This window comes from Zea mays, chromosome 2 (genome assembly GCF_902167145.1).
Source record: "Zea mays cultivar B73 chromosome 2, Zm-B73-REFERENCE-NAM-5.0, whole genome shotgun sequence".
Lineage (NCBI taxonomy): Eukaryota > Viridiplantae > Streptophyta > Magnoliopsida > Poales > Poaceae > Zea > Zea mays.
In genome coordinates, this window is record NC_050097.1 from 216,405,312 (window position 1) to 216,428,824 (window position 23,513).

The 23,513-nt window shown below is 45.3% G+C and overlaps 2 protein-coding genes and 1 long non-coding RNA gene across 6 annotated transcripts; 1 reads left to right on the forward strand and 2 right to left on the reverse strand.

Annotated features, from left to right (window-relative positions):
- Window positions 1-6,243: 6,243 nt before the first annotated feature.
- On the reverse strand, window positions 6,244-6,813 carry LOC103647814 (uncharacterized). 2 transcript variants are annotated; one of them, XR_002267721.1, is made up of 3 exons: window positions 6,715-6,813; window positions 6,519-6,622; window positions 6,244-6,348 (listed from the first exon to the last, which is right to left on the reverse strand). It is a non-coding gene; the product is annotated as an uncharacterized lncRNA (long non-coding RNA). The 2 variants fall into 2 exon arrangements; XR_004856429.1 differs by having other exon boundaries at window positions 6,432-6,622.
- An 8,840-nt stretch (window positions 6,814-15,653) lies between these two features.
- Window positions 15,654-17,560, forward strand: LOC100273994 (uncharacterized). The gene is made up of 4 exons (NM_001348899.1): window positions 15,654-15,863; window positions 16,121-16,354; window positions 16,876-16,912; window positions 17,158-17,560. Exons 1-4 carry the CDS (start codon window positions 15,803-15,805, stop codon window positions 17,423-17,425), a joined length of 600 nt encoding a protein of 199 aa, NP_001335828.1. The 5' UTR covers window positions 15,654-15,802; the 3' UTR covers window positions 17,426-17,560.
- Window positions 17,561-18,192: 632 nt separating this feature from the next.
- On the reverse strand, window positions 18,193-22,969 carry LOC100191741 (uncharacterized). 3 transcript variants are annotated; one of them, XM_008668830.4, is made up of 11 exons: window positions 22,525-22,969; window positions 22,340-22,437; window positions 22,080-22,177; window positions 21,919-21,968; window positions 21,363-21,458; window positions 21,089-21,178; window positions 20,706-20,795; window positions 20,110-20,205; window positions 19,004-19,069; window positions 18,625-18,824; window positions 18,193-18,512 (listed from the first exon to the last, which is right to left on the reverse strand). In XM_008668830.4, exons 1-11 carry the CDS (start codon window positions 22,756-22,758, stop codon window positions 18,503-18,505), a joined length of 1,128 nt encoding a protein of 375 aa, XP_008667052.1. In that variant the 5' UTR covers window positions 22,759-22,969; the 3' UTR covers window positions 18,193-18,502. The 3 variants fall into 3 exon arrangements, with proteins under 3 accessions (XP_008667052.1, XP_008667053.1, NP_001130641.1); XM_008668831.4 differs by lacking the exon at window positions 20,110-20,205; NM_001137169.1 differs by having other exon boundaries at window positions 18,218-18,824; window positions 22,525-22,778.
- Between the last annotated feature and the right edge of the window lie 544 nt (window positions 22,970-23,513).

The following is a 23,513-nucleotide window of genomic DNA, read 5'->3' on the forward strand; positions in this document are numbered from 1 at the left end:
TACCAATTGAAAGGATCACGATGCCCAAGAGGGGGGGTGAATTGGGCTTTTCTAAAAATCAACACTAATTAAAACCTAAGCAAGAGCTAAACAAGAGCCCAACTTCACCCCAACAACTAGCACTAAGAATATAATACTAGAAATACAACAAAGATAAGATAATACTTCAAATACTTGCTAAACAAATACACAATGTAAAGTGCTTGAATTAAGTGCGGAATGTAAAGCAAAGTTTAGAAGACTCCTCCAATTTTTCCCGAGGTATCGAAGAGTCGGCACTCTCCACTAGTCCTCGTTGGAGCACCCGCGCAAGGGTATCGCTCCCCCTTGGTCCTCTCAAGAACCAAGTGCTCACTACGAGATGATCCTTTGCCACTCCGGCGCGGTGGATCCCTCGAGACCGCTTACAAACTTGAGTCGGGTCACCAACAAGATCTTCACGGTGATCACCGAGCTCCCAACGCCACCAAGCCGTCTAGGTGATGCCGATCACCAAGAGTAACAAGCCATAGACTTTCGCTTGACCAAGAGAAGCCTAATGCAAGTGGTGTGTGCTCTAGGTGGCTCTCACTAGCGCTAATGAGGAACAAACGTGGATTATGATTCTCTAATCTCCTCACAAGGCATTTGGTGCTTGCAATACTCTACCAAGGTGCTGGAATAAATGTGGAGTGCAAGACATTGAATATGGTGGGTGGAAGGGGTATAAATAGCCCTCACCCACCAACTAGCCGTTACAGGAAACTTGCTGCGTGATGGCGCACCGGACAGTCCGGTGCGCCACCGGTGCGCCAACGGTGCGCCACCGGTGCGCCAACGGTCACTTCCAACGGCTAGTTCTGACAGCTAGCCGTTGGACTCATGGCGCACCGGACAGTGAACAGTTCACTGTCCGGTGCACACCGGACAGTCCGGTGCGGTGTCCGGTGTGCCGCTAAAATTCATTTCCGAAGGCTGCGCTCTCGGGTTTCTGCGACTGGGAGAGTCCCTGCCGTGGACCAGCCTGGCCCACCTGGCAGAGGGTGCACCGGACAGTCCGGTGCACACCGGACAGTCCGGTGCCCCAAAGCCAGAAACACTAAGTCTTGTTTTTCAGCTGATTTTCAAATCGGTTTTCGTTCTAACTTGTGTGTGAGTCCTAGAGTGACACCTAGCACTGTATATGAGTGTGATTGTGCACCAACACTACACTAGAACTCTCTTGGTCAAACTACTCATCGACAACCCCTCTTTATAGTACGGCTAAAAGAGAATAAAAGACCTAACTAAATCGCGAGTGTCCACATCTCCTTGACACTCGGACTCCTTAGACCTTCACCTTTTGTTCCGTCGTTTTAGCCGTCGCTTCGAGTTCTTATCTCCGGGATTGTTTTCACCCTTGTAGTACTTTTACCTGTCATGCGACCTAACTTACCATTTGTCTCTGCAAAACACACGTTAGTCACATATAATATTACGTTGTCATTAATCACTAAAACCAACCAGGGGCCTAGATGCTTTCACGTGTTTTTGGGAGCAAATGTTATATTCTAGTGAAGAAAGGTAGAAATTCTAAGTTTGCTCCCAAAGTTGTAGAAGGGTTTTTGTTAGGTTATGACTCAAATACAAAGGCGTATAGGGTCTTCAACAAATTATCGAGTTTGGTTGAAGTCTCTAGCGACGTTGTATTTGATGAGACTAATGGCTCTCCAAGAGAGCAAGTTGTTCATCTTGATGATGTAGATGAAGAAGACGTTCCAACGACCGCAATACGCACCATGGCAATTGGAGATGTGTGGCCATAGGAACAAAAGGAGCAAGATCAACCTTCTTCCTCAACAATGGTGCAACCCCCAACTCAAGACGATGAACAGGTTCATCAAGAAGAGGCGTGTGATCAAGAGGGAGCACAAGATGATCATGTTATGGAGGAAGAAGCACAACATGCCCCTCCAACTCAAGTTCGAGTGACGATTCAAAGGAATCATCCCTTCGACCAGATATTGGGTGATATTAGCAAGGGAGTAACTACTCGCTCTAGATTAGTTAATTTTTGTGAGCATTACTCTTTTGTCTCTTCTATTGAGCATTTCAGGGTAGAAGAGGCCTTGCTAGATCCGGACTGGGTGTTGGCCATGCAGGAGGAGCTCAACAATTTCAAGAGAAATGAAGTTTGGACACTGGTGCCACGTCTCAAGCAAAACGTTGTGGGAACCAAGTGGGTGTTCCGCAACAAACAGGACGAGCACGGGGTGGTGACAAGGAACAAGGCACGACTTGTGGCAAAAGGTTATGCCCAAGTCGCAGGTTTGGACTTTGAGGAGACTTTTGCTCCTGTGGCTAGGCTAGAGTCAATTCGCATATTGTTAGCCTATGCCGCTCACCATTCTTTCAGGTTGTTCCAAATGGATGTGAAGAGCGCTTTCCTCAACGGACCAATCAAGGAGGAGGTGTACGTGGAGCAACCCCCTGGCTTCGAGGATGAACGGTACCCCGACCACGTGTGTAAGCTCTCTAAGGCGCTCTATGGACTTAAGCAAGCCCCAAGAGCATGGTATGAATGCCTTAGAGACTTTTTAATTGCTAATGCTTTCAAGGTTAGGAAAGTCGATCCAACTTTATTCACTAAGACGTGTGATGGCGATTTATTTGTGTGCCAAATTTATGTCGATGACATAATATTTGGTTCTACTAACCAAAAGTCTTGTGAAGAGTTTAGCAGGGTGATGACTCAAAAGTTTGAAATGTCGATGATGGGCGAGTTGAACTACTTCCTTGGGTTCCAAGTGAAGCAACTCAAGGACGGCACTTTCATCTCCCAAACGAAGTACACGCAAGACTTGATCAAGCGGTTTGGGATGAAGGACGCCAAGCCCGCAAAGACTCCAATGGGAACTGACGGACACGTCGACCTCAACAAAGGAGGTAAGTCCGTTGATCAAAAAGCATACTGGTCTATGATAGATTCCTTGCTTTACTTATGTGCTAGTAGACCGGATATTATGCTTAGTGTATGCATGTGTGCTAGATTTCAATCTGATCCAAGGGAGTGACACTTAGTGGTCGTGGAGCGAATTCTTAGATATTTAGTCGCTACGCCTTGCTTCGGGATCTGGTATCCAAAGGGGTCTACCTTTGACTTAATTGGATATTCAGACTCCGATTATGCTGGATGTAAGGTTGATAGGAAGAGTACATCAGGGACGTGCCAATTCTTAGGAAGGTCCCTGGTGTCTTGGAGTTCTAAGAAACAAACTTCTGTTGCCCTATCCATCGCTGAGGCCGAGTATGTTGCCGCATGACAGTATTGCGCGCAACTACTTTGGATGAGGCAAACCCTCCGGGACTTTGGCTACAATCTGAGCAAAGTCCCACTCCTATGTGATAATAAGAGTGCTATTCGCATGGCGGATAATCCTGTTGAACACAGCCGCACAAAGCACATAGACATCTAGGATCACTTTTTGAGAGACCACCAGCAAAAGGGAGATATCGAAGTGTTTTATGTTAGCATCGAAAACCAGCTAGCTGATATCTTTACCAAGCCTCTAGATGAGAAGACCTTTTGTGGGCTACGTAGTGAACTAAATGTCTTAGATTCGCAGAACTTGGATTGATCTATAGCATACATGTGCCTTATGCCTTTGATCATGTTCCTTTATGCATATTGTTGTTTATTTATAGTGTTCAAGTTGTACAAGCACTCCCCGGACCTCAAAAGTCCATGTGTGAGTGATGCACATATTTAGGGGAGATGTGCTACAACTTGACCCTTTGAGACTAACTGTGTGCTTGAGTTTACTTGATTTAGTCTCAAAGGTGGATTGAAAGGAAAATGTGAACTTGGACCATGAAAGGCTTCCACTGCACTCCGATGAGAGGGTAACTTACTCCAAGTTCATCTCCATACTCTTATTGCCTTTTATTCTTATTTGAAGATTTTGGTGAGGCAATGGGGTTTAAGGGCCAAAAATGATTCTGTTTTGGTGCTTGATGCCAAAGGGGGAGAAATTAAGGCCAAAGCAAGAAATGGATCAGCTACCACTTGAGATTTTTGAAAATAGTAGAGTTAGAGCTTTTGATTTGTCAAAATACTCTTATGTCTCTTCTTGTCAAAAGTTGGTCTCTTGTGGGGAGAATGTTTGATTATAGGAAAAAGGGGGAGTTTTGAATCTTTGATCAATTTCTCTTGGAATACCTTTCTCTATGCATCAACAAGTGAATTTGACTTAGAGATAGGAAATTGAGTTTAATTTGTAAAAACAAACCAAGTGGTGGCAAAGAATGATCCAAATATGCCAAATTTGAATCAAAACAAATTCTTGTTCTCATTTGCATTGATGTTGCACTTCTATATGTTGCTTTTTGTTGTGTTGGCATAAATCACCAAAAGGGGGGAGATTGAAAGGGAAATGTGCCCTTGGGCCATTTCTAAGTATTTTGGTGATTAAGTGTCCAACACAAATGGTTATGTGTTAAACTATGCCAAATGGTGGACAAAGTGCAAATCAATACAAAGGTATGATTCTAGACTTAGTACATTGGTTTTTGTGTACTAACATATTTGTCTAAGTGCTAGAATCAGAGAAAAGACAAAAGGAAAGAGAGTTGGCTGTGTACAGCCAACTGCTGTTCAGTCTGGGTGCACCAGGCTGGCTCTGGTGAAAAGGCTGCTCTCGGGATTTCGTCGGCGGCGTATGGCCAAAATCACCGGACTGTCCGGTGGTGCACCGGACTGTCCGGTGAGCCAATGGTCGGTCGAGCCAACGGTCGGCCGCACTATCCGCGCGTGACGCGTGGCCGAGCCAACGGTCTGATGGGGGCACCGGACTGTCCGGTGTGCACCGGACAGTGTCCGGTGCGCCAACGGCTCCAAATCTTCAACGGTCGGCTACACCAGAATAGGAAAGCAATCAGCACCGGACAGTGTCCGGTGGTGCACCGGACTGTCCGGTGCACCAGTCGACAGAAGGCATGAATTGCCTTCCTGGATTGCTCTCAACGGCTCCTAGCTGCCTTGGGGCTATAAAAGGGACCCCTAGGCGCATGAAGGAGTACACCAAGCATTCTTTGATCATCTCTTAGCACCAAGACATCTCTCTACCGCATTTGATTCGTTGTGATAGCAATTTGAGCTCCTCTTGAGTTGAGAACTCCGTGTGTGATCTTAGAGCTCAAGTTGTGACTTGTGTGCGTGTTTGTGCTCGTGCTTTGAGGCTTGTGTGTGTTGCTCTTCCCACTCTTACATTTGTGCTTCTTTGTGATTATCTCATTGTAAGGGCGAGAGGCTCCAAGTTGTGGAGATTCCTCGCAAACGGGAAAGAGTAAAGAAAGAAGAACATCGTGGTATTCAAGTTGATCATTGGATCACTTGAAAGGAGTTGAGTGCAACTCTCGTCCATTGGGACGCCACAACGTGGACTAGGCAAGTATTGTACTTGATCGAACCACGGGATAAATCCTTGTGTCTCCTGTGCTTGCTCTCACTGTGTCAATTGTGGTTCACAAGAGCTCTCTTTAGCCACTTGATTTCATTGTGCTAACACTTAATCAAGTTTGTGGCTTTAAGTTTCAGGTTTTTACAGGAACACCTATTCACCCCCCCCTCTAGGTGCTCTCAGGCTCCCAGAATTCTCGAAGGTGAGCAGTTTGGAGTTGAGTTCCCTGGTGCACCAGACACTGTCCGGTGGTGCACCGGACACTGTACGGTGGCACACCGGACAGTCCGGTGCGCCAGACCAGGGCACACTTCGGTTGTCTTTTGCTCTCTTTGTTTGAACCCTTTCTTGGTCTTTTTATTGGTTTATTGTGAACCTTTGGCACCTATAAAACTTATAATCTAGAGCAAACTAGTTAGTTCAATTATTTGTGTTGGGCAATTCAACCACCAAAATCAAATAGGAAAAGGTGTAAGCCTATTTCCCTTTCAGATACCTCCAGCCAGGCCGAACACAGCTCGAACACAGTTGTTGCCCCCATTCCAGATCCTGCAATTGTTACGACGCATCATGGTCAACTACAGAAGATCAAATTACATCTATGGGTTGACATGCTTTGCCTATACACGTTAGTATGTGATAACTGATAAGTAAGACTAACCGATACACATGGTGACAACACCAAATCTGCAGTCTCTGCTCCAGCGCTTCATTTCATTTAGAAGAGTAGCCACGCACCGGGCACCTGAACATACAAAGAATCACAAGTTTAATCGACTTTGCTCAGAAAAAAATATAGCAGGTAAGTAGATGTTCCATTACCTGTTGCACCTAGAGGGTGTCCAAGGGCAATCACGCCTCCATTTACATTTACTTTGGAACGGTCCAGCCCCAACTTGTTGCAGCAATAGACAAACTGAGAGGCAAAGGCCTAAGCATGGATGATTCAGTAATCAGATGTTATGGATAAATAGGTGAGAGAAGAGGGTGTAGATCAAGGCAATCGGCACAGACCTCATTTAGTTCAAACAAATGATATTATTTAACATATTTTTGACATCAGGAATTAAGAAAATATATGTATAAGAAAAGGTCCACTACGATGAAGGAATGGAAATCCCATCAGGCTTCAAGAATCTCTGAGCACCATCAAGACACTCAGGAGATAGTTCATTGTCACCAAAGGACCCAAGCAATTCACTGACCTGATTCATATAGGTTTGTAAGAGGGTTTTTAAAATCTAACAGGTTGGAAATGTATAGCATGACCATTTCCAAGAAAGAAATATCACCATACCAAAACATCTGCCTTTTGAGGGGCGTCCCAACACCGCTTGTCACTAGAAATTACAGTAACCAGGCTTTCCCAACCCTCCAATTTGATCAAACTCTGTTTCATCACCCAAAATAGATCAAATCAAAATATTTGTGAACACTTATACGGTACAAGATGTCAGCAGGGGTAAGGCTTGCCTCAGTTATTCTTTACCTAGATCAGAATCATGTGGGAGCCACCAACATTGGATCTATCCTTATTATAGAATCAATGGGAAGGGCAGGTCTGATGCAGTGGTGAGAGTTCTCTCACTCAGTCACCAGGTCACAGGTTTAAAGCAGCCTCTCCGCATTTGTGGGGGGAAACTTGCCTTGGTTTATCCCTTCCCTAGACCCCACCCATGTGGGAGCCTCCATCACTAAGTCTGCCTTACTATAGAATCAATGGCAAATACAACATGATTGGATCATTGACTCTGAAGATATGAAAATAGAAATGTTGACTAAGCGTAAGCATAAAGGCAATAAAAATAACAAACCTGAACAGAATGTTTAAAAAATCTAGTTAGCAGACTCTGATGGTGCTTTGATAAACAAGGATATCCTTTTGCATTTGTAAGAAAAGCCTGTGAGGCAAAACAACAAGCGGTGACCTGAGTTATCATTGGCTGACACATAAACGTGAATTTTTAGATCAAAAAAATTGTGTGATTACCTCGGTTTGCAGAATAGCAACCCTTATAGGCTCTCCAAACCACCTTGCTAATGAGTTTATTGATGGCAGAGTGCTCCTGATAGAAGAATGAATCTTTGTTAACACCAATGTAACACCCCTGGTGTTACTGTAACTAAAACTTGAGCATGACATCATAAGCATTGGCATTGCATATGTTTGACACACCTAGAGTGCATTCACTAGGCAAAAATTTCAAACAAGTTGTATTGTTTTAATGTTTTTGCAAATGAAACCCTGGTTAATGGACTTAACCCTAAATAGTGGTTAAAGGGGTAAAACTTAACCCAAGTTGAGAAAACCTAAAAGCTTTAGGGTAAAAGTCATAAAATGACCCCAAGAATAAACTTGAATCACTTTTTATACCCTTGGGATACCAGAAACCCTAATTAGAACCCTGGAAAAACCTAAAACTAAACCCTAGGGGCTTATGTGCAAAATTAGTCCACTTTTGGGCTAAAGTGCAAAAAACCAAGCCAAATAAGTATTTTAAGTCATTTGGTTCACAAATATGTGAATTTGCAAGTTAAACCCTAAGTTTTGGGCTTATTTGCAAAAATCCCCTCTTAAGCACTATAGAGCCTAAGTCTGAAATTCAGATTAGTTGGTTCAACTTTGGAGCCCTGTATCTTTTGAAATATAGGGTTTTTGCCCTAGGTCACCACATCAAAATTATAGCCCCATCATAGGAGCACAACTTTGCTTAAGAGTGTGAGCAGAGTTGTTAAGTAAATATTGGAAATAATTAAGCCTAAAGATTGGCTGTCAGGCTGGTTTATTCTGAAATTCAGATTCTTAGTGTAACAGAGACATCTTTGGTATTGAATTCAACCATGATCTGGTGATCAAATAAGCTCAGTCCCTATAGTCGAATTGTAGATGGTGTATAGCGCTACAACTTTGCTATAGGTCACTGGATGTGTTGCCATTTGAAAATCAGAGAAAATGTGACCTGAACTTGCTTTGTCAGGCGACTGAATAAGGAAAGTGCCATGGTATAGTGTTTTGGGTGGATCAGAACGACAGCTTATCTCGCCGTCGTTGATCGCCGCCCGGATTCGTTCACGGTGAAGGATGGATAACGCCGGGAAAAGAGTACTCGCACGTGGCACCATCTCCTGAGCTTGGCCGGAGTTACTCACCGGTGGTCGCCGTGACTCAGTGGATTCCGCCGCGGTACCCCTCTCCCTTTTGCTCACCGCCGTAGATAAAGCCGCTCGCCGCCGTCGTGCCATCTCTGTGCCCGCCGCGTGTCCGAGCCTTTCCATGGCACCGCCGTGACTCCCTACTGCCGTCCCATCATCGCCGATGAGCTCGCCACGGCTGGGGACACGTAACCACGACGCCAGACCTCTTCCTTATCTCCGACCGCCACACATCGCCGTTAAAATTCCCAGCCACCGTCGAAGTTGCCTATAAATTGGAGCCTCGGCCAGTGCCGCTAGGTAATTGTGCGTCCAGAGAACCCACGCGCAGCTCCGATTACTTCCCACAGCTCTCCAATTTCACGTTCGCCCCAAATTCACTTTCCGCCACCGCAAGGAACTGCTCACTACGGCCAGCCGTACTCCGGTCAGTCCAACCCTCCCTCTCCCTCGTTTAAGCATTCCCACATGCCTACAATGCTTGCTGACCCGTCCAATTAGACTAGAGGTCCACTGACCATTGGGAACGCATGAATCTTTGGTTTATCCGCGCGCTCACCGTGGCCAGACCATATTAGTTCACCAAATGTGCAATTAACTTAGGGGAATCGATGGTTGGGGTGTGAATTCGGTTTCGACCGAAGAAGGGTGTCAGTCCTTTCCCCAATCGACCGGCCTGCTAGCTCGCCGGAGCTCCTCCGTGCGCTGCCGTCATCGAGGACTTCACCGTGCGAAGGAATAGAAACCGAAGGGCTATTTTGTAATCTGTCAGCGACACGGCGAAACAGTAAAGGAACTTATCTCCAGATAGCCGAGAACCCGAGGACTTTTCTGCATAAATGCCAGCGCGGGCGCGGGCGCGCCCCGTTTTCTCTGAGGATTGGGTCGTATGGGCTGCTTCTCGCCCAACACTGTTTAACTTTTCTCCTTTTCTTTTTCAGTAGAACTTTGAAAACCTGTAGAAAATTACAGAAAAATCCTAAAAATATGAGACCAATTTTCCTAGGATTCTTATTTTCCCTAGAATTTAGTAAAAATAGTTTTATGATTTTTAGTGGAAATAAGAAATTTTAAGGTATTTAAAGTAGTTAAAAGTATTAGTTATGGATTTTTAGAAAATAATTGGTAAGTCCAAAAATGCCCAAACTTTTTATGGGAACTTAAAACATTATTTAGAAGCCTTGGGTAGAGTTTGAATTGTTTTGGACCTTGTTTGATCACCAAACCCCAAAACCACCCCCCCTGCCCTATGAACTCCTTTACCGACTCCGGAAACCCTAAGTTCCCGGAATCCCGTGAAGGAAAGTTGTATTCAAGATATAGATAATAAGTTTATATTATCTTTGCATCCTCATGAGCATCCCATGGCATCCATCCTTATACATATGTATGGTTATGATTAGAACGTGAAGAAGAAATCGAAGTAACTGAAGAGGAGACACCACCACCACCTTCGGAGTCTCAGGCCGGGAATCATTTCTACTTTGATATCTGTGGATCTGAGCCTGATTCACCTGTGAACGAAGGCAAGCCCCGGTGCATGCAACCCCTTTCCTTGTGTTTTTAAATACTTTTTGCACACTTAAGTCTAGTGAAATGTGCATTAGGTTCATAGGAGTTACTTGAAACCCTTTGATGCATTGCTTTCCTTGATATCCATACCTTTATAGATACTTCTGGGAAGTATCAAAATTATGATTTACAAAAATGCTTAGCCTTGCTTAGATCTTGTGGATAGAGGTTGTCCTCAATTTAACCATGGAGAGGATGGCTTCTACCTGCAAGAATATTTTCATTTGGAGCAATAGTGGGATCTTACTGCAAAGTTCCCTATGATGCTCTTTCATCCTAAGGAACAGACACAATCCTAAGGATGGAAATACTTAAATTGAGACTTGGGTTAGGAACAGGTGATGTTCTACCCAGGTTGGTTAAGGATTAACGCGTATGTAGGCGTGCTGACCGAGGACCCTTTAACTGGTCACATGCCTCGTCATGGGTAAGCCTTGCCTCGGGCAGACTAAGGCCGGAATAAGATAACACGAAATGGGCGTGGAGCGGTGGCGAGAGTAGCGTGTACCCTCCATGGCAAGAGGCTGGACGGTGGTGTATCTGTGCTCTCGGTTTGCGTGAACCTGATCCGGTCTTAAGAACCCCGGTGGCGGGTTGACATATGCAAGGGTTAAGTGCTACATATGTCGTGTGATTGGAGATCATCAGCTGAGTATAATCGATTCGGATCGCCGTACCTTCGCGGTTATGAAGACTTGGTCACTTTTCTACAACGTAAGTCAGGAAGTGAACACGATGGATAAAAATGATGTTGTCTTGATGTAATGTGAAATTAGACTAGATGCAAATAGAGTCTATTAATACTTAATATGGCGTTAAAAGATTGAAAGTAAGGACTCACTTTAGTAAGCTATTTCTGCAAAAGTATAAGTTGATTTTTGCTAAAGCCTCTCCTTGACTCCTATTTATCCAGCATACCCTTGAGAGTCTTTTCCTTAGTCGGGTAAGACTTGCTGAGTATTTCATACTCAGGGTTTATCCCTTTGTTGTTTTTAGGTGAGGAAGCGACAAATTTTTGTTGCTTTTGCTCTAAGGTGGTACCAAACGAGGAAAAACAAGACTGAAGTGCGGGAGGACTCGGTCCTCCACTTAGGATCTTTTGCTTATAGCTTATCGGGAGGAGTCTGTGCCTCCCTTGGTTTGTATAATATTACTACTCTGCACTCACTGTTAGCTCTGGTCTGTAATAAAATAACTCAAGCTTGCTTTTGAAATAAATGTAAGTTTATGTAACTGCTTCCGCATTTCTTTATCTCCGATGTTCTGTAATGTCTGCAAGACGGGTGAGACGTTCCTGGTAAGGTAAGGAATGATACCGAGCTTGTCAAGTGACTTAGGAACATCTACAGGGTGTCTGATGTCTGTTAGACAAGGACAACTGTAGGTGGGCCTAATTACTTGGGAGGTTCCGTCACAACCAATACTATTGCATTAGAGATTAAAATAATAAATAGCTGCAAAAGTACTGGTATGGGCAAGTATGACACTTACAAAAAATATCAAGTGCCACACATAGTTGGCTACTATGGTCACATAGCAATCTGAATGAATTCCATAATTCCCATGAGCCTAATTTCACTCTGTAACTAAAGAAAACACATAAACATGTGCATTGTGTATAATGCTAAAATACTTTTATATCATGTTCCAGGCACACTAAATTTTCAAAAAAATATCGTGTGACTGTTATTCTTTATTTTATCAAGATCATCATCCATAGGCTCGGACTTCTCCAGAGGCAACCTAAGCCACAACTTGAGAAAAAACATAAGAAAAAATACCATTCAGGTATAAGCATATCTAGAACACAGATAAAACTGACAGAATGAGGAGTGGGAGAAGGAGGGTAATACATGCACATTGGTCAGGCCTTGCAAAATTTGATTCACGACTCTGGCATAATTGCCACAAAAAGATCTCCTGGGGGCAGGAAGAACACATGCCTGCAAGGACATGCACCAAAATTCAAAATCATAAGATTTTCAGCCACCATCAAAATCCTAAGATTTTGTATTGGAATGGAAATGCCCTTGTTTCTAGAGCTTGCGAGATGGTGAAAACTGAGATGGTTAGAAGTTCATCTCCTTTTACAGGGGCATATTAGCATCTTAGGAAGTCAAATTTTATGCATACTTAGTGTAGTGAAGTTGTATGAATATATTTATATTTCACATACCTTTTAACTTAACATTAATTTTGTAGTAATTCTAAATATAATGTCTTTTAAATACTTCTCCAAACCATAAAGCATCCTACAAAATGAAAGTGGGGGTACTTCAGAAAAATAAGAGCAGATCTAGCTTTTCTGATGAAGTCTGTTGTCTCAAAAGAAAATGACCAAGGACACTTTCCGTTTCGATGATATTAAAAACAACCAGAAAGCATATCCAAATTTATATGGTTGCAAAGTTAAGCAGGAGTCTGCAAAACGGCTTACTTTTCCTTCTGATGCCATCGCCCCAATCTCTTCATTTTCCTCTTGCAATGTTCTACATTTAGCCATTAGCATTTCCCCAGTTTGTTGGATGGAGTAAAATTGACAGCAGCAACATTGTCCTTTAGCTCCTTTATTTTTTTCTCTTTCTCCTCCACAAGATTCTGGCACAAAAGCAGACTTAAGATTTAGAATGCCTGAATTAAAGTTATCGAGCAGGATCACAAAAGGAGGAAAGGAACAGAAAAGGAAGAAAAGAGTATATCGGAGAGAGAGGGGGCCGTTGGAGGCAAGAGGGAGGGAGGCTTACGCGACGACGACGACATCGTCCTCGAAGGAGGAGGACCTCTGGTAGGCGGCGCTGTCCCCGGCCGCGCACGACGACGCCTGCACCGTCACACAGATGCAGCAGGGAATCGATCAGCCAACCCAATTCGATCGGATCCGATACAGTTCGTGAGAGTGAGAGGGATGAACAGAGCAGCAGATCGGGACGCTCACCGCAAGCTGAGGCTGCGAGGAGGTGGCGGAGGGGGAGGGGGAGGGGAGGAGGTGCGCCAGGAGGACCCGCTGCCGATCGATCGCCTTCTCCATGGCTGGGTTGGCTCGCTTCGCTTGACTGGTCGTAGGAAGGTGAGAGACGGGGTTGAGAAAGGTGAGAGAAGAGATGAGGAGAGGTTTAAAATAAAAAAATAACTTCCTAGAGTAAAGTCGTAGGAAGTTACGTAACTTTCTAGAGTTTGTACAATTACTCTATGAAGTTAAGTAACTTCCTAGAGCCGGCCGTAGGAAGTTAGCTTTTCGTTTGACTGGTCAAAAGCTGAAATCTAACTTCCTAGAGGAGGCCGTAGGAAGTTAAGTAACTTCCTAGAGCCGGCCGTAGGAAGTTAGCTTTTCGTTTGACTGGTCAACAGCTGAAACCTAACTTCCTAGAGGAGATCGTAGGAAGTTAGCTGGGTCTAGAGCTAACCGTTGGAAGTTAGGTTTTCGTTTGACTGGTCAACAACTGAAACCTAACTTCCTAGAGGAGGTTGTAGGAAGTTAGCTGGGCAGCTAACTTTCTAGAGCCAGCCGTAGGAAGTTAGCTTTTCGTTTGACTGGTCAACAGCTGAAACCTAACTTCCTACAGGAGGCCGTAGGAAGTTAGCTTTTCGTTTGACTGGTCAACAGCTGAAACCTAACTTCCTAAAGGAGGTCGTAGAAAGTTAGCTGGACAGCTAACTTCCTAGAGTCAGCCGTAGAAAGTTAGCTTTTCGTTTGACTGGTCAACAGCTAAAACCTAACTTCCTAGAGGAGGTCGTAGGAAGTTAGCTAACTTCCTACGGTTTTTTAACTTCCGACAACTTTTATAAAATACCGTAGGAAGTTATGTTTATTTCCTAGAGCTAACAGTTGCCTCTCAGAAGTTATTTATTTCCTACGGTTTGTTATAAAAGCTGTAGAAAGTTAAAAACCGTAGGAAGTGTATGAGTTTGGTGTAGTGTATCTCATGCATGAGCTTGTACGATGTTGTCGTTTAATGTTGACCGTTGTTGATCTTGTAATAAAATTATGTTGGGTTCGATAATTTTGTCATGCTGGCACAAAGATAATATGTTTTTTAGCATCTTTCAATATGGATGAGGTATGTGATTTCAACATTTTGTATTTGGTATTTACTTTTGCAATTCAAATGATCATATCTATTGTAATATTAGTGGGTATGGGTACCCGCTAACCGTAGTGGGTACAGATATAGGATATTTTTTCTCTAGTGGATATAAATGTGGCTTTGTGTGTCTATTATGTATCATATCCCATGTCATTTCTAGTTTAAAACTTGGTTGGGTGTGTATTGGCCGTCCCACTGCGAGCAAGGTGTTGGAGCAAGATCCAAAGATCGAAAGCAAATTTGCTTGTTTGTCTTTAATTTATATCAATTATATTATTTTTAAAGTATTTTATCTTTATAAATTATAACTATATCAGTTAGAGTAGCTGGTTTTAATGCCTCGCCCAGCCTCCAAGCATGACTGCAAGTAGGAATGTGCTGGGTACACACCTCCCGAAAATAATGAGTCGTACTGAAATCCTCGGCGACCGCATACTACTCTGCTGACTGATGATGCGACCGTTTGCTTCTGCCACCACGGCAGACAGTACTGGGGAAAAAAGTTCGTTGCTGACTTTTCGCCGTAGTAACTAGTAATAAATGGGAGTTTACTACACACATTGGGTTATTTTCTGCTCTGCAAATTCAAAACTACCTCCTCCAGCAGCGGACAATCCGCGCTCAAGAGAGGATTATTATACTGCAAATCTCAAATTGATCCTGTGCCAGGCATATATGGCCCCCGCGCCTTGAGAATAATCCTAGTATCGTAGACATATTAGGTGCTGAGAGAAAGATAGAGGAGTCTATAGGATTTAGGATTAAAAAATGATAGACTCGACATATCCTATATTTAGTTTGATTTTAGACGGGTTTTGCTAAAACGACTGTGCGGGCATTTAGCAGTCCGCTGTAAACCTGACGACTGAAAAAAACTGACCGTCCCCATACAACAACAGCGCAGGTTCTGTGTCGCCACCATCGCCCAGAGAATGAATGCAATGCGGACAGCAAGACTTCACTTTATGCCGCTTCCGTTACCCTGCTTCAATTCCTTCCTCGAGAGAAAGCGGCAGCAAGAACCAGATGCTTTTTTGCAAAGTTGGGCGCACAAAGCGGAGGGCGAATTCCACACGAAACATGTTGGCGTGTTCTGGTTCTGCTGCGGTGGCGTACCGGCGTGGCGGGGAGAACGTAGGGCGGCGAACGGGAACCTGCAAAAGCAGAGGTGGTGGTGGTGTCAGGTGTGCGAGGTCTAACCGTCGCCGATGCGAGTAGCAGTCGTAGGCGCCCGTGCCGGCGGATACTCGTCCTACACCCAGTGCACAGTGCACGCACTCCGCATACCGGCAGTGCCACTGTGCCAGCCAGCCAGCCGCTCTGCTTGTCCTCCAGACAGTCCAGGAGTGACCGCCAGCCCCTGCACTGCACACACACCCTCCCTCATTCACCCCCCCCCCCCCCCCCCCCCCCCCCAATCGCCTCCGAATCTCTCTGCCTCATTCTCTCTCCACCGGCGACGGCGAGTCCGACCGCACTGCTCCTCTCCGTGCGGAGATCTCTCGCGTGCTGGCAGGCGCGTCCTGGTGACTGGGACACGGGAGAAGAGACCTTGGTGGGTGGCAGCGGCAGGCCATGGAGGCGCTGCTGGTGACGGTGCTTCTTCTCCTCCTCTCCTCTACCCTCGCCGCAGCACGTGAGCCCTCTTCTTTTTTTCTAACCTTCTCCTCTGCCATTTTGGACTGCCATAATTGTTTGCGGGCTTTCTTGTTCATCCTTCTGCCGAATCGCCACTCCTACTCCTGCTCTCTGTGTTTCTGCGCCCGTTTTTTTTTTTACCTGCTGTGCTTCAAAGCTCGTTTCTGGAACGTAAAAAGGGTTTCCATCAACCTCTCCTGTAGCGACCCTTGTAAATAAGCTCTGATGACCAGATCTCTCTCTCTCTCGGTGCAGAATGGTGCGTGTGCAGGCAGGACGCGTCGCAGGCCGCGCTGCAGAAGACCATCGACTACGCGTGCGGCTCCGGGGCGGACTGCAACTCCATCCATGAGACCGGGGCGTGCTACAACCCCAACACCGTCCCGGCGCACTGCTCCTGGGCCGCCAACAGCTACTACCAGAACAACAAGGCCAAGGGCGCCACCTGCGACTTCGCCGGCACCGCCACCCTCACCACCAGCGACCCGAGTAAGTGGAACCAACGAACGATCATGCATGCCGTGTAGCATTGTTAAGCTTCAAGGAATCGGGTTCTGTACAGGGTAATTAATTTTGGCTATCGGTGTAGCACTGTAGCCTCGCCTAATAACTAATAATAGGAAGAAGAAGAAAAAAAACACCAACTTTCTGAGCGAATAACTGTAAAATAAGATTTGCAAAGTGCAAAGCTGTTTGCGGTATATATGCTTTATTATTCTCGACCCTAAAAGTAAAACCCTATCATAGTGTCTACTGGGCAGACATTGGCATCAAAGTGCGTCCAATTTTCCCCCCGATTTTTCCAAAAGGGAAAGTAAACTGTAACGCGGTCTTTTGTTTTGTTTTATGACTCCAAACTCCAAAGCCAGATTCCAATGTCTTCTATGGTGTGTGGTGTCTGTGTTCTGCTGCTTCCATGCTCTTCAGTCTTGTGACACTGTCCATTTTTACCACCCATTCAGAGTCCTACCTGTAGTACCTTATATGACCTTTGTGTTCCAAACTTTCAGGCTCTTCGGGCTGCTCTTACCCCACCACCAGTGCAAGGTACGTGGCGAGCTTAAATTAACTGTGCACCATGATCCATGTAGTTCATGTTTCAAACCTGCGCGCTTTGGGAACTGGTACACCCCCAAGGAAGTTGAGCATCATGTTGCGCCACCAGATCTTTGGGCCGGGATGCAGTTTGTTCGGCGGATTTTTTGTACTTAAGAATCGCGGAACATTCAGCATGTGTGTCGTGTATCAGTATTACCAGCCACAACACTAACAGCACTGCCTTGTTTACACAGCGCCGCGGGAACCGTGACCCCGACCACCGGCGGCACAATGGGAGGAGCGGGAGGCCCAGGGACCTTGACGCCCGCCGGGACAGGCGCAGGCACAGCCGGCACTACCGGCATGGGGACTGCAGGCACTACGGGTACCGGGTTCGGCGGCCTAGGACCAGCAGGCATGGACACAGCGGCGGCGGCGGCGGGGGGCTTGCTCCTCCTCCCAGAGGCTGGGCTGTGCGCTGCCCTCGTCGCGCTCCTCCTCTCCGCCATCGTGCTCGCGTGACGCCTTCACATGACCTCGGAAACAACAACCTACTGCCTGCATGCTAGTAGTAGTAGAAAGCGCTGCCCTTTTGGGAGGTGTATGTAGTTCAGGAGTACTCTGATTATCTATGGAGAAAGGGTGGGAATTATTGGGGAAAAAAACTAATGCATCCCACTAGCGCCTGCTTCTTGTTCGGTGCCGCCTGGGCGCTCATGGGTCAAACAGAGCAGAACCACCGCTCATGGGTCAAAAAAAAAACATGTGAACCAAACAGGACGTCAGGTAGATGCGCAAAGTTGTTGCAAAACCTACAGGTCCCACGCCCGGGGCCGGCCAGCGGGCGTCGTACGACGGCGTCCTGGATCCAGCCGACAGCTGCGTGCGTGACTAGCGATGAATGATGCGGTCACAGGCTGCCCGGCTGTACAAAGCGCAGCATGGTACCAATGGAGGGCCGGCGGGGGCGCTGGTTCCGTGCGGCCGCACATGGCGTCGCGCGGCGAGTAGCATGATTGACGGGTACTACTACCTGATGACGGTGACGGGGCCGGGCGAATTACGGCGCGGAGTGGTAATGACGCGCGCGCGCAAGAGCAGAGCACGCGTGCTGCTGCGCCTGCGCGGGAGAAGCGCGGTGTCATGAGTCATGACCCGGGCCTGCATAACAAGTCCAGTCCTGTGTTTCCTGAGTCCTGACGCCGTTGCTCCACCAAGGGGAAGGTGAAAACAGTCTCGGTTGCTAGCTTGGCTTGTGCCGATGGCGGCGCTGTCTGGATATCAACGGCGAGGGAAAAGGGCAATGCCCTTGCAAACTCCAAATAATTTTACATTGCATAATTTACAGTACTGGCAACAGCCGAAATTGTCATGCTCCCATCCACTGCGTCCCTTGCATTGCAGTGCTACCGTACAGTACAGTTAGTCCTAACTGACCAACAACCTATCTTCTAGTGTCGCTGAGAACCATCGCCGAGTTCAGCTTCAGCCTTCCGCAGCAGCAGCTTGGCTGAGCATAGCGAGTTAGCGACTGTATCCATCATCCATGGCCAAACATTCCACTTTGTACAGCCTACCCTTCAAGGATCTGTGATCTGCTCAGCGGTTCCTGTACCGTTTCCGGGCATATGAAATTGAGCGATTAAATCGGTACAACGGTGTTCACGACTGAATGCACGAACAGTGAAGCATCCAGCAGGATAGTAATCATGGTAGCTTACACGACTACTGACGGCTCGGAAGGAGACTGGTCTGACTTGTCTGACGGCTCGGAAGGAGACTGGTCTGACTTGTCTGACGTGTTTCTTGCGAGGAATTCAAGAACATGTTTTGCGGCCTCCCTTGGCTTCTCCACGTGAGGAATATGGCCACACTGCCGGACCTGCCTCAGAATAGCGTCTGGGAGTTCCTGATGCAACCTCTGCAAGTGATGCAGTAACAGCTAGCGTGAGCGTAATATAATATCTAACAGGGCACACACTGATGCTACTTTATGCTACTGTTATTGTGTTGACACGGCATTAGCTAGAATTTCCTCGCTTTTTAAATGCCAGTACAACTTCAAATTGGTGCTCCGCAAAGCATAACATGTCAACTTACATATGCTAGTTTGCTGCTTATTATTCCATCATCCTCTCCCCACAGGATCAGGCATTTATGCTTCACCTGTAAAGAGAAACAGGAACATCATTAGTAATGCATCTGTTCTACTGAACCCATTCTATTTCTTTTTCATGCCTAGCTTTGATCCAGAAAGGTGGGAGCTAGCATCCAGATTTCACACTATAAAATTTATAGTAATATACAGTGACAGTAATATACAGTGTACTGTAAAGCTATGATGCAGCTAAGGCTGGTAATGGGCTCTAGATTTCACACTATAAAATTTAAGGATCAAATCAAATTAGGATTGGACTCTATTTCTATTCATTTTTAATCTAAAATTAATTAAAGACCCTAACTTATTTTGAAGAAATATTTGGATCGTGATCCATTACCACCCCTAGATGCAACATGCAGCATCCCTTCCATACACTCTAATCTTGGCAAGAGTATGACGAACAACAGTGCAACAGCCTATTGGTGTTTTCACTTAGAACATGGAATATTCAAGGTACTGCAGTTCTCACTCAATAGGTTTTGTTAATGACAAGGAAACAGTTGAAAGCCCTTATACGGAGAACAAAAATATATCTTATCAGATGTGCACTTGCCCTTATCGTCATCTACAGAAAATTTTCAGTAAAATGAGCAAAAGTTAGGACCATCGAAGAGTAAAATCAAGGGAACCTAATTCTTACCAATACTTGTTTAAGGGGTATCCCAACTTATACCATGGGCTTCTACAGGTTGATGGGACACACAGTAAGATGGACTCTATAAGAGCAAACTTTTTCGGGCAAGGGGCTGGGCAAAAACACAAGTCGCACATGGCCAGGTGGGAAATGATGACAAGACCAAAAGATCAAGGAGGTCCAGGGATAATTGACACAAAAGTAATGAATTGAGTACTACTAGTTAAATGGATTTGGAAGATTATGCATGGCTCTAAGGACACATGATATAAAATTTGGCACGCTAAATATATGCCACAAAGGAACTTCAATTCTAAACACAAAAGCAATTCACGGATGAACTATAAAAATAGAAACTTTAACATCCTTGGACAGTGAAAATTCATAAGCAGAGTCTTTAAAGAAAAGAACCTGTTTTATTTGGTTTATGACATTATAACCCCCTCTAATCATAAAATCTACTGTAGCATCCTCCCACCAGGGAAGTAGGCAATGCAGACGGCCAATCTGAAATTTTAGGGGAATCATGTCAAAATGCCTAACTTCATATGCTCAAGACACAGAGGAACAGGAAACTAAAATAGCTTTTGCCGCTTCCTTTCAAAAAAAAAAAAATAGCTTGAATAGCCTGTTTGCAAAATTTATTAGATTAGTTAAGGCAATAATTTTGCACTGTTAAAATTAGGATGTCAGACAGAGAAAAGGAAAATTGGAGTGGCAGGTAATAATTTTATTTTCAATATAATTTTAGCATGAATCAGGAAATTTTGGATTAATCTGTTTGCTCCCATCTACAAAAACATGATTATTGTATAAGTAGTTCCAACAGAGACACTGTTACCGCCAGTTTCTTACAGCATTGGAGAAAGACAGACTTTATTGGAAGAGAAAGTGGGCTTCTCCCTAATTCCAAAAGGTAGAGAAAACTACTAGAGCAGCAACTAGGACATGATTTTATCTTATTTTCGCATTCCTTTTAAATCTGAAAGTGATCCATAGAGGCTTACTTGCACCCAATCAAAGAATTCATTTGGAGTTTTTTTAAATGCCAATCTTGTTGCTAAAAATCGCAGTGGAAGACTCTTCAATATAAACACCTGGGGAAGCAAAGAAAACAATCAGTTTACTCCAGTAGTCCAGTTGCCCAGTCAATACAGACACACACCACAAGATTTCTTTCATCCAATTAGAGATAATAGGTCAACATGAAACATTCCTCTTAAGTAGCACAACCATCATTATCGAGAAAAAATTAGCACAGCCATAACCAACAAGTGATAATATTACTAAGCACCTAATGAAAAATACGGACATTGCGACATCCAAAATAAAACATGTAACATGTAAAAGAAAAACAAATAAGATTAGCGTGGAAATCAGAATGACTCACCCCAGCATATGAAACAAATTTAGGCATCCTGGTCATATCTTTTGGGCCCTCAGAGTATACACTTGCACCAATGAAGATCAATTTCGAGACCTGTGAAACCAAGCTTAAATTAGCTGGAATATAAAAACTCTCAGACTTGTAAGATCTGTCTTGTATGAAGGCTTATCGCACGGTAGCCAAGCTTCACATAAAAGAAAGCCCTACAGATACCTGTGTACTGCTCTGTAGTCTGCAGTAAAGAAATATAGAGAACAAAAGTATTTTAAGCATGTACCGCTTCGGGGTAGTTGACTGAAAAATCAATGGCAACAGCAGCACCAAGGCTGGGCCCGACTAACACCATAGGCCTTTTGATGTAAGATTTCCAGAACTACACATAAAAGTTGTAAGGATCACATCACTGTAACCAAGAAAAAAAAACAGATCAATGTAACCATTAGATAGTGGCGTCAGTTCACGACAAGAACTGTCTGGTCTTAATTGGCTGAACTGCTGGGTACAGGGAGAAACGGTGGGTGCGGTGTCATACTCTGTCGTACTTTTTCCTTAGCGAAGTGACGTGTTTGAGAAATAAATAGGGAAGTGGAAAGTAAACTGGAAGTTCTATATTTTATAGCATGCCTGACAAGGACGGTTGTTCAGTTACTCTCATGCTAAGTTGCTGAATCATGTACTATAGTGTTAATTAAGTTGCTCAGATCAGCTACTATCAGTGTCATTCTAGCATTTGCCATATTAAAATCAGAAATAAGTTCACGAAAGGAGAAGGACACATCACGTGGAAATTAGCACAGGGTACAGCACCAGCGATAGTAGTACTTTCATAGTACCTGGTAAAAATGCTCGCGTTTGGATGCAACATCACATGGCGGCCGTGTTTCTACGAACGAGACAAGCAAAGATATTACAAGGGGCCTACAAAGTACGAAATCACAACCTTACCAGGTACAGTAACCAAACCAGATCACATGGTGTGCAGGATGGGGCGTACCCAAATCAGAGAAGCCCCACCCAAGGATGTCCACAGCCCAAGCCTCCAATCCGGCCTCCTCGAGCAATGGGTAGGTGTATCTCCATTCTAGAACAGAACTGTAGACGATACATTAAAATGGTCCACACTGATAGCAGATAGCAGAACCACCGCATTTCAATATTGGGACAGGCTCCTCGAGCAATGATGACCAGCTAGCACTAAAAACCTGACCTAGTTGAGCAACGAACTTTGCTGTGCATTAGAAATTTGGAGCCCACCTGTCGAATCCATGCAGCAGCACGACCGGATCACCGTCCTGTTGCTGCTTGAGCGGCCTCACACAGCTGCTCGATATCGCGCTACCCGAGAAACTGGTCTGAAGATGAAGATAGGATAAGTTCAGGCTCAGCCATTGCGCATTTGAGCGTACGACAGCACAGTAAATCGGGAGAAATCGGCTCGCCTGGACGGGCACGCGCTCGATTCGCTTGGCCAGGCGGATGGCAGCGCCGTCGCGGATGCGCTCCACCGCCCCGGGAAGGAAGGACGGGAACCCGCCGGTGCTGGTGCATCTGGCAGTGGCGCCGGCCCCGTCCGGGGCGGAGGCGGCGTTGGAAGCCGCAACCCTGAGGCGGTACCTGGACCACGCGGCCAGCGGCAGCGCCGGTACGGAGGAGGAGGTGAGGAGAGGCGGCATTTGGTCGGGTTTAGTTTAGCGGCGCGCCTGCCCGCGCGCTGGACGGTCTCGTGGCCTGGAGCTGTGTGCCATGCCCACTCCGCTGCACGGGTGTTATAGGGCGCTAGGACGGTGGAGGCCGCGTGGCATCGTGTGGTGCCGCATTGCCATGCCACGGCCACGGGCTAGGCAGATGTGATTTTTTAACACGAACGAGACGAAAGAGAATGGGAAGGAAAGATTCGGCGGAAACAAAAAAAATGCGAGAAACACCCAACTTGGGGCACCCTCTCTAGAGAGGGTTTGAGTGAGTATATTTGCTCTGTTTGGCACAGCGGGTGCTTGTTGAAAAAGCAGCTTATCTGAGAAGCTGGTGAAAAGCAGCTTCTGCTTGTTGGCTGCTTTTAGTGTATTCTAAGAAGCAGCTGAACTGATAAGCTGCTGCAGAAGCTGCCTGTTTGGCGGAACCTCTGCTTAAATTTGTGAAGAAGCTGAAAATAAGTTGTGCCAAACAGGGCCATTAAGTCAAAATCTTTCGTCCTTTTTAATCCATTAGATATAAAAATAATGAACAAGGCTTTGGATTACGAGTCTTCTTAAAGCTAGAAAAATTGTTCGCTTCTGATTAAAGTCAATTGTTTAGACTACTGTGACTATAATTGAAAAGGACAAAAATATTGTAGAACCAATATAAATCGATACGGAGAGAGTAATGATTTTAAGAAATACCATGCTCTTCTAAATATCATCCACGTATGTGGATGATATTTAGAAGA